The sequence below is a fragment of the Arabidopsis lyrata genome (genome assembly GCF_000004255.2).
Source record: "Arabidopsis lyrata subsp. lyrata unplaced genomic scaffold ARALYscaffold_3, whole genome shotgun sequence".
NCBI classification, from domain to species: Eukaryota; Viridiplantae; Streptophyta; class Magnoliopsida; order Brassicales; family Brassicaceae; genus Arabidopsis; species Arabidopsis lyrata.
This window is the reverse complement of record NW_003302553.1, coordinates 1,471,898-1,481,741: the sequence shown is the minus strand read 5'-3', so window position 1 is coordinate 1,481,741 and position 9,844 is coordinate 1,471,898. Positions and strand designations below refer to the sequence as shown.

Here is a 9,844-nt window from a genome sequence, read left to right as displayed (position 1 = left end):
TAATTTTGTTATATTTCCTTATATATTTATGATATCTTTTATTAAAAGAAGGGTAATTTAGTCATTTTGTACATAAAAGGGGTATTTTTAAAAATGGATATCCATAGGGGGCATTTTTGAAAAGGGGTATTGAAAAAGGGGCATTTTTGTGAGTCTCCCATCTTTTTTTACATTATGTTTTGGATTTAATAATGAGTCGGCCTCAAAAAAATTTTGTTTTTTATAATTATCAAATTTCTTTTTTTCATATGAATCCTCTTTGGTTAAACTTGGGTTTAGAACTAGAGAATCTTTATTTATTTTATTTTTCCAATTTTGGGGTACTAATCTAGCCCATGCAATCTGGGGTAAATTGTATTGATACTGACTTCGTAACCAGTTTTTCCATTGATTTACTTCGGAATTCAAAAAGGTTTTATTTTCAATTCATAATGAAAGATTCCTTGTTCTTGAAAAAAACCTTTATTTGATTCTTAACAAAAAAGGATGTTATGCATATGTTATATTCAAGAACAGCCTTTAATTTAGAAACGTTACTAACTTTAATTTGTGATAATTTGTAAAATACATATGCTTGTGATAAAGAGCATAGGTCATAACTCATTTTTTTTATTGGATATTAATTTTTTTATAGTCAAAATAAAATAAATAGTATTTTTGTTTTTTCTCCATTTTCTTCATTCTTGTAACTATATTTATCAAGAATTGTTTTTGTTGATTCAAAAAAAAGTTGTGTAGTAATTCTTCGAATATTAATGATACCTAGAAAAATAGCTATAGACAGTTGTTCGATGCAAAATTTTAGAAAAAAAAAAAGATTTACGAATTAATCGGGTATTTTTTCTTTTGAATGTCTGCCAAATTTTTTTTGAAGACTCAATTATTTTAGAATCATAACGCAGTTTGGTACAACTATTAGTTAAGTTTTGTTTTTCTTTTGAAATAGCTTCTATTTGATTTCTAATTGTCTTTTTTTCTATCAATCAAATTTTTTATTTTGTTTTCGCTAAGTGAAGAATTTGTCCACTCCATGGATTTTTTTTGAACAGATAGTTCATGAATCATCTGATTACTTATTATTGAATCTTTTTTAGGTTCATTTAAAAAAAAAAAAAAAATTATGTTTATGTTTATGGTCTCGAATGAGCTCAAGTAGTTGAGTAGCTAAAGGCGTTGCCTTAGAGGAATGAATGTCCTATCTTCGGGTTTTTTTTTTTTTTTTTCGTCGTTGACAGATTTTTTCCAGATTTGAATATTTCCATTTTTGCGTAGGTCCACTAAATAGGCCCATTGACTAAAAGACACATTATAATTAAAGAAAAGTTGTGGGCTATAACGTGATATGATATGTATTGGTTTTGGCGGTTACAAAACATAAATGTAATCCCATTCTTTTTATCCAAAACGTCGTAGTTTTACTATTAGACTCAAAAGACTATTTTTTAATTGGTTCAGCTAACATTATGACTTAGTATAACTTTTAGGAGAAATATTTAATTCAATACAATTATTTACATGATTAACGTATCCTACCACTTTTAGTTTCCCAATCGAAAATTTGATATATCTATCATTGTAAAGAAAATCATTAGAAGGAGATTTTCCTTGGTTGGTAGAACGATTACAAGGAACAAAAGTATTTTCCCAACATCTCTCTGATCATGTACGTAGACCATCTCTTCAACAATCTGCAGTAGGATATTTAATTAGTAAACTCATTTTTGTATTTACATAATTAAATTGCACCATCCAACTATTTAGAACATGGTTTTTGTTTAAGAAATTAATGAACATGGGATCTATATTTTTTTTTTGACATCTTTGGATCGACAAGATCCGATCCATAGCCAATTCCTACTACGCGGGGTAACGCGACTTAGTGGAGTCGAACTCCGGTGGAGAAGGCGGAGTCAAGTGGACTTAACCACTTGACTAAAGGCACATCCCCGGGATCTATATATGTATTAGCTAATTAGCATATCTCTACATTTTTATGTTTTCAAATGAAAATCGAATAAAATGATATCAAAACTAATAATAACGTTAACGTACCATCTCCTTTTTTACGCAAGCTTTTTAGGAACATAAAAAAGATAGCAACAAAGACCAATGCCGCTACTCCTCCTACAACTATCGCCAACGACTTCCCCGTGTTAACTTTTGAACCTTCTTCTGCCAAAAGAAAAAATTGGCACAGCTTAATTAGTACATTACAATTTACAACTGATAGTTGTTTTAGTTCACTTTGGTCTTTGGTTTAATCGTACGTACCGTGGTACGAATCATTGGGAAGTTCATGCGGGTGATATGTATAACTGACGTGGCACCCTTCTAAGTATATTTGACCGGCTACAGACCACCGGCACTCTTCTGCTGCAGCCGCCGCCGCGGAACTTATGCACTCTCCGCAATCGCAAGCTTCAACGTGGCCGTCGCATTGAGCCACAACGTGGAGGAGCTTGTAGCTATCCTCATAGAATCCGTGCCCGTCAACGACTCCTGTTTCGGCTGCAATGAGTGCCTCCGCCCTCATCTCTTCGAATCCGGCTAAAGTCTCTGCGGTAGCTCCCTCGCATATCTTGTGGATGAGACCGTGTTCCGGGCTCTCAAATAACTTGTAGTTGTGATGATTATTAATTTCCTCTAAAATTAACAAGAAGAAGAGAATCGTGTTGGACACCAACCAAAAAAGATTGCTAAATTCAACTTATTTAATTTTACGTATTGAATTTGAATAGTGTTCGTTTATTTTGTTGTGAATTCAACTTTGTTTGTCAAAAAAAAAAAACTTAGTTTATATACGTAAGAAATAAGATGTTATTAATTTAAAGAAAGTAAATAAGAAAATCTTCCAACCATTTTTTTTCTTCTCACAGTTAATCTTATGCTTTTTTGTCAACAAAAAGATGAATATACTTACGAGCGCCAGGGGTGTCAATACGTTCGAATTTGTATATCAAGTGACATCCTCGAAGATGAATACGAGCTGACGTGGCATTTCCACACAATCTAGACGAAATCTCACGAAGAGCACCAACACATTTATGGCATATCCCATTCGGATAATCTTCTCTGCATTGGAACCATCCTGAGACGGCGTGTTCTTCGTTACCAACTAGAGTCTTAAAGAACTTAGACCAAGAGGATTCGGATTCGAGTTTGCGTAAGAGAGAAGAAAGGGCTTGTGCACGAAGAAAGAGAATATTATTCGAGTAATTTGGTCTTGTTTTTTGGAAGATGTTTGGGGCCAATGAATCGCATTGTTTGAAAACTAGAGTATCGTAATCCAATTGGGAAGTGTTGATGATAGAGGGAAGAGATAGAATGATTAGGGCTAGGGTTTGTGTGAGGAGAGAGATCAAGTGGACAACCATGTTTGAGACAAATCTACAGGGAAGAGAGATACAGTATATTATTAATTCATTGAATATATATTGGTGAATGGAGATGGAAGTTGTGGTAGATTAGATTTTGTCTACGTATGTCTACTACTTGTCTACATGTTAAAATCTTGGTTGCGACTTAGAAGGTCAAGGGCACGTGCTAACAGCACACCAAGGATTTCTTGATCTTTTCTTTTCGTTGGTATGAGTGAATAAGATCCTAGCTAGGCGTTAGTAAAATGAAAACAATTTGTATCGGGTTTTTAACTATTTTATAATGATTTATCATTTATGCATTGTGAAACGATAATACTATTCACAATTTGTGGAATTGGCTGATCCAAATAAAAAAATGTTTTAAATGACAATCGTTACTAGTGGAGATCTCCAGGGTGTGTTCACTAGAGTAAGGGTCTAATTTTTAGCCTAAACCAGTTTATTCGATTTGTTTTCTTTCTTTGGTTGGTTTTTAGAAGTGAGAGAGAAAAAATGTACATAAATGTAAAGTAACTTGCACTTGCAAGTAATAGCTTTCGATGAAGTCTTAGACAGTAACAAAAATATCCGCTCAACTAAATTTACCTAACAAATTATCAACCTATACACGTTTATAAGGGGGGTTTAATTTGTTTCCATAGTTTTCAACCAAGGTTTAAATTAAAAATACACTGGCAATTCTAAACAACCCTATTCCCTTATCTATTGAAATTTTGTTTTTTGTTGTTGTCGTGGGAGAGCGAAATAGTAGGAATTTTTTTTTATTTTTTTTTAATTTAATGTTAAATTATATTCAAAAGAAAAAATAAACGTTTTTACAACTAGGTGCTTCTTGAGTTTGAAATAGAGTTGAAAAGATTAGCTGAAAAAAAATTCTATGAGAATTTGAAAAAATTAGCTCCGAGTAGCTAGCCACATTTGGTACGCCTCGTCGTATCTTCTATCGCCCATGCGTATAAGAGTTGTGATCCGGTTTCTGACTTGTTTATCTATCCACCTTATGATGAGTGTTTCCGAGTGTTGATCCTCGCCGTGCCTGCGACCATTTCGTTCCCGCCAAATCATATAAACACTAGCTTGAAAGGCGTATCGAATTAGAAATAGTAGGAATTAGAGGAAGACCAATCAAATTTTAAATATTTATCTGATTTTTATTTCAAGTTGTATTTAATTATTTATATGTCTTGATTGCCTTGCCAAAGAATAACAAACGCTGGATTTTATTAATTAAAAAACAGAGGTAAAATTACAAAAGAAAATTCAAAGAGTTAGAAGAAAAAAGAAATTCCGCTATTCTTCCGAAAAAATCGTTAATTCGTTATAACAGAGTTTCATTCTCATTGACTAGATCTTTATTTTTTCTTTACACCGATACAAGTCAAACTTTTAAAGAACAAATCTTTAGATCAACATAGACCAAAGAGTCAAAGAAATAATGTCTGTCTCCCTAAAGTCTCCAACTTTTATAACAAATTTTCCGTTGAATGACAGTAAATAACCAACGGTCTAGTTCTTATCATGTCTAAAAACCACAAGCTTCCTTCCTCATCTTACGCTCCCTCTTAACCTCTCCTTTTATTCTCCTTCTCAATCTCTTCTCAACTGATCGTATAATCATTCTCACGAAGACGAGTGACCAAAAGAAGGTTAAGCTTTTTAACTTTCTTTAATCTCCCGCTTCTTGCGAAGATTAGACGAATCCATTTAGATTTTAGAAACCACACAAAAATGGGTCGGCTCAAGTTCGCATGTCCCGTTCTTGAGATCAATCTAATCTCAGCTCAAGATTTAGCCCCTGTTTCAAGAAACATGAAAACGTATTCCGTCGCTTGGATCAACACCGATCCTATGAGAAAACTCACTACGCGTGTTGATCAATCCAATAGAGCTAACCCTATATGGAACGAGAAGTTTGTGTTTCGTGTTAACGACAAGATTCTTGACGTTGACGCATCAGCGATTGTGATTGAGATTTACGCAGCGGCTTGGGCTAAAGATGCTCTTGTTGGTACTGTGAATGTTCTTCTTAGCGATCTTTTTGCTCCTTGGTCTGGTTTTGGTGATGGTGACGATGGTGGTGGTGGGAATAATAATATGAGGCTTGTGACGCTTCAGATTCGTCGTCCTTCAGGGAGGCTTCAAGGGTTTTTACGGCTAGGTGTTGCTCTTCTCGACGGTGGTCAACGGAGTATGCCGTTATCTATCGAGGTTTTCGATGGAAGTCGAAGAGGAGAGACGAATAGTAATAAAAGAGATCAAGAAGCTTCAAGGATGATGCATCGCCGTACGAATAGCGATCAAACGGATTTAACCACGTCTACGAATGATTATGGTGTGAAAACAGGGGTTGTTACTGGCAATGGAGGAGGAGGAGGTGGTGGTGGTGGTATTGTTGTTGGTGCGGATAGTATGGTTAATGGTTCACTTTGTAGCTCTGATATTGGACCATCAGCGTCTGTGGTTGCGGCTGCGATTGCTCAGGGGCTTTACAATAGGCAGAAAACAGCGGTTAAAGCCGCGAGTAGTAACAAAGAGGACGCAAGTTCGATACTTGAAGGGAAAACAGAGGGAATTGAGCATAGAGTTGAACGGTGGAGAGCAGAGAAAAATGGCACGGCTGGAGCGGGTGAAGCGGCTGGATCGAGCGATGATTCTAGCGGGAAAGGAGGGGCTGGAAGGAGAAGAAGGAGAAGAAGAAGAAGAAAGGAGAAACAACAAGGGCGGAGAAACGGTGGAGGAGAGGGTAAGAAAGGGTTGTTTTCATGTTTTGGAAACGTGTTTGGATGTGAGATTTCGATAACATGTGGCGGTGGAAGCGGCGGAGAAGGAGACAGCACAAAGAAGAGATATAATAACAATAAAGTAGTAAATCTTAGTGCTGTAGACGAAACGTTTAGTCATTCTGCTACTTGAGGAAAAAAAGTTGTTGTTTTTTTTTTTTTGTTTCTTTTGGTGGTAAAACGTTTGATTATGGGATTAAACTGTGCAGATTTGAAAGTATTGAGGTTAAAAACGTATGAATAAACTTTCCCGTTACATTTCTGGTAAATGGACTAATTTGAATGTTTGTATAATACTGGGGTTATTATGAAAAGCTTTCAAAGAAAGGGAAAAAAAGAGAGCTTTTTGAGAAACGCATCAAACACACCATAACTTCATCATCAACCTTCTCCTCTTTCTTACGCAATTACAACTTCAACGCCTCTCCCTCTCTCTGTTCGCTGTGAATGTCGAGATAGTCATACGCTCTCTGCTTTCAAATTTCTTTCAAATTGAGGTATAGAGAGAAGGGCACAGAGATAGAGAGCGAGAGGCATTGGAAACAGTGATTTTCCCAGTTCCCGGAGAAACAATCGGCTGATTTTATCATTGATTTCTCTACAATCGGAGAATCTGAACCTTACCCACTCGAATTCAGCTCGTGGGTTTTGGTGGGTTTTTATCAATTGTCCAGATTCTGGAGAAAAATCTTGAATTTTATCAAGATGTTTGGGTGTGATTGTTTTTACTGGAGCAGAGGACTCTCTGTGTTGGATTCGGAATCGTCTGAGCCAAAGCCCTTCTCGCTTCCATCTCCTCTTCCTAGTTGGCCACAAGGTATATAAAAACTTTCTTTTACTGGAAATTGCAAATTATCTATAATTATGAAATTGAAGTTGCAAGATTCTGTTTAAGGAACTCTCATTTAGGCAAATTTTTCGTATTATTGTAGTAAGTGTGTCAAGAATTGCAAAAAAATTGTTCATGTAGCATGTAAACTTAGGAAGAACAATTTGAAACATTGGATAAATGAAGGAGAAGAATCAAGATTAGAACTAGAATTTTTTCAGCTAGGTTTGGTCTAATCAATTAATTGAGTTTGGTTAGTTATAATATCGATATTTTATCTTTCATGCGTACATAAGATAAGGTTAATTATCATCGATCCTTCCTTTGTTAATGACTTAATCTTATCTAATTTTGTGGCTTGATTTTATATAAAATTTGAAAGAACTGAGGAAGATGCTTTGGAATATTCTGCATGGGTTCCGTTGTCTTGTTCTTTCTTCTTTGGTTGACTCTGATTCAAGATTTTTGTCTTAGAACAGTATACACAAGTTCATTTCAAGCCTAGTACTTTCTCTCACATGAAACTTTTTTTAAAAATGTCAATTTTTGCTATAATTAGATTTGATTGGTTTCGTGAATTTTTCTTGGCTCAACAATGTAAGCAATAATAATGTTGTCTGTCTGATCATAGAAAAAATGGCTCTTATCATTAAATGTTATGAAGGGTAGATGGATATGGTATCATGTTATTTAATATGCTTCTATGGGACAAAATAAGTTTTGTTTGTTGAAAATAAATCTCGGTATTGGTAATGAATTTGAAGCTGATATATATTCGTACTTTTGGGTATTTGTTAAAGAATACATTAAGCTAAGCACCTTCTCGTTCTACTGTTTTAAACCATCAATTTTTCTATCTACAAGTGTTGTTAGTTCTTTGATACTGAAAGTGATGTATCATCTGTTATTGTCAATCTCTTTGCAGGTAAAGGTTTTGCCACGGGAAGAATAAATTTAGGAGAAATAGAAGTGGTGAAAATCACCAAGTTCCATAGAGTTTGGAGCTCTGATTCTTTGCACGACAAATCAAAACGTGCAACATTTTACAGAGCCGAGGAAATTCCAGAAGGTTTCCATTGCCTTGGTCACTATTGCCAGCCAACCGATCAGCCCTTGAGAGGTTATGTACTTGCAGCTCGGGCTAGCAAAGCCGTCAATGCTGATGATCTCCCGCCCTTGAAAAAGCCTGTGAGTTATTCTTTAGTTTGGAGTGCAGATTCAGAGAAAAATGGCAGTGGCTATTTTTGGCTACCTAATCCTCCGGTTGGTTACAGAGCAATGGGAGTTATTGTAACCCCTGGACCAGGTGAACCTGAACCAGAGGAGGTTAGATGTGTAAGAGAGGATCTTACAGAGAGTTGTGAAACCTCTGAGATGATACTTGAGGTGGGTTCTTCGAAGAATTCGAACGGCTCTAGTTCTCCTTTTAGTGTGTGGAGCACCCGACCTTGCGAGAGAGGGATGCTGTCACAAGGTGTAGCTGTTGGGTCATTCTTTTGCTGCACGTATGATCTGTCTTCTGATAGGACGGTCCCTGATATTGGATGCTTAAAGAATCTTGATCCGACCTTACACGCGATGCCAAATCTCGACCAGGTCCATGCGGTTATCGAACACTTCGGACCAACAGTCTACTTCCACCCAGAAGAGGCTTACATGCCTTCATCCGTACAATGGTTCTTTAAGAATGGAGCTTTGTTGTACCGGTCAGGGAAATCACAAGGTCAACCGATTAACTCCACGGGCTCTAACTTGCCTGCTGGAGGATGCAACGATATGGAATTCTGGATAGATCTTCCCGGAGACGAAGAAGCAAAGAGTAATCTCAAGAAAGGAAACCTTGAAAGCTCGGAGCTTTACGTTCATGTGAAACCAGCACTTGGTGGAACCTTCACCGACATTGTGATGTGGATTTTTTGCCCCTTTAATGGCCCGGCCACGCTCAAAATCGGGCTATTCACGTTACCTATGACCCGCATAGGAGAACATGTCGGTGATTGGGAACATTTCACTTTCCGCATATGCAACTTCTCTGGTGAGCTTTGGCAAATGTTTTTCTCTCAGCATAGTGGTGGTGGTTGGGTTGATGCATCAGATATTGAGTTTGTGAAAGATAACAAACCGGCAGTGTACTCATCTAAACACGGACATGCGAGTTTCCCTCACCCGGGAATGTACCTCCAAGGCTCTTCAAAGCTCGGGATTGGAGTCAGAAACGATGTTGCAAAAAGCAAGTACATTGTGGATTCAAGCCAAAGGTATGTGATTGTAGCAGCTGAGTATTTAGGTAAAGAAGCTGTGATAGAGCCGTGCTGGTTACAGTATATGAGAGAATGGGGTCCGACCATTGCATATGATTCGGGGTCTGAGATCAATAAGATCATGAATCTTCTTCCTTTGGTTGTTAGGTTCTCTATTGAGAACATTGTTGATTTGTTTCCCATTGCTCTTTATGGAGAAGAAGGTCCTACGGGGCCAAAGGAGAAAGATAACTGGGAAGGAGATGAGATGTGCTGAAAGAAGACAAACCTCTGCGTGAAGAATAAGGTTTAGTGGGAGACGAAGTCTCTTGTTGACGCAGAGAGATTTGGTCATAAAGATTTGTTCATCTTTGTTGCGTGTTGTGACTAATATGTATTTACAGTATACTAGCTTATCAGCTGCCATTTGATGATGTAATACCTAAAACACTGCGTTTGCGGCTGTAATCAGCTGCCACAACGGCTAATGAGAAATATGAATGATGTATTTGTGTACTGGTATCTCTTCTCGTAGCTTTGTGTTCTTTACGCAACTGGTATAAAACATTTTTTTGTAAACTCGAGGAACAAAAACTTGGAGAAAAAAACCTTGGT

General features: G+C 36.8%; 3 protein-coding genes across 4 annotated transcripts; 2 read left to right on the top strand and 1 right to left on the bottom strand.

The window, feature by feature from the left end:
• Positions 1-1,365: 1,365 nt before the first annotated feature.
• LOC9320510 (cysteine-rich repeat secretory protein 39) lies at positions 1,366-3,807 on the bottom strand. Of its 2 annotated transcripts, XM_021032863.1 has the most exons (4): positions 2,921-3,806; positions 2,272-2,643; positions 2,053-2,172; positions 1,366-1,688 (listed from the first exon to the last, which is right to left on the bottom strand). In XM_021032863.1, the coding sequence occupies exons 1-4, from the start codon at positions 3,372-3,374 to the stop codon at positions 1,681-1,683; spliced, it is 954 nt and encodes a 317-aa protein (XP_020888522.1). In that variant the 5' UTR covers positions 3,375-3,806; the 3' UTR covers positions 1,366-1,680. The 2 variants fall into 2 exon arrangements, with proteins under 2 accessions (XP_020888522.1, XP_020888520.1); XM_021032861.1 differs by lacking the exon at positions 1,366-1,688 and having other exon boundaries at positions 1,953-2,172; positions 2,921-3,807.
• Positions 3,808-4,211: 404 nt separating this feature from the next.
• LOC9320509 (putative lysozyme-like protein) lies at positions 4,212-6,442 on the top strand. The gene has a single exon (XM_021033363.1). The coding sequence runs from the start codon at positions 5,109-5,111 to the stop codon at positions 6,291-6,293; it is 1,185 nt and encodes a 394-aa protein (XP_020889022.1). The 5' UTR covers positions 4,212-5,108; the 3' UTR covers positions 6,294-6,442.
• A 5-nt stretch (positions 6,443-6,447) lies between these two features.
• On the top strand, positions 6,448-9,746 carry LOC9320508. Its single transcript, XM_021033362.1, has 2 exons — positions 6,448-6,977; positions 7,915-9,746. Exons 1-2 carry the CDS (start codon positions 6,866-6,868, stop codon positions 9,504-9,506), a joined length of 1,704 nt encoding a protein of 567 aa, XP_020889021.1. The 5' UTR covers positions 6,448-6,865; the 3' UTR covers positions 9,507-9,746.
• The last annotated feature ends 98 nt before the right edge of the window (positions 9,747-9,844 follow it).

Coding starts and splice junctions, on each gene's coding strand:
- LOC9320509 (XM_021033363.1), top strand. CDS start 5,109: ATGGGTCGGCTCAAGTTCGCATGTCCCGTTCTTGAGATCAATCTAATC.
- LOC9320508 (XM_021033362.1), top strand. CDS start 6,866: ATGTTTGGGTGTGATTGTTTTTACTGGAGCAGAGGACTCTCTGTGTTG. Junction 6,978..7,914: donor TCTTCCTAGTTGGCCACAAG/GTATATAAAAAC, acceptor ATCTCTTTGCAG/GTAAAGGTTTTGCCACGGGA.
- LOC9320510 (XM_021032861.1), bottom strand. CDS start 3,374: ATGGTTGTCCACTTGATCTCTCTCCTCACACAAACCCTAGCCCTAATC. Junction 2,644..2,920: donor TATTGACACCCCTGGCGCTC/GTAAGTATATTC, acceptor TGTTAATTTTAG/AGGAAATTAATAATCATCAC. Junction 2,173..2,271: donor TCCCAATGATTCGTACCACG/GTACGTACGATT, acceptor TTCTTTTGGCAG/AAGAAGGTTCAAAAGTTAAC.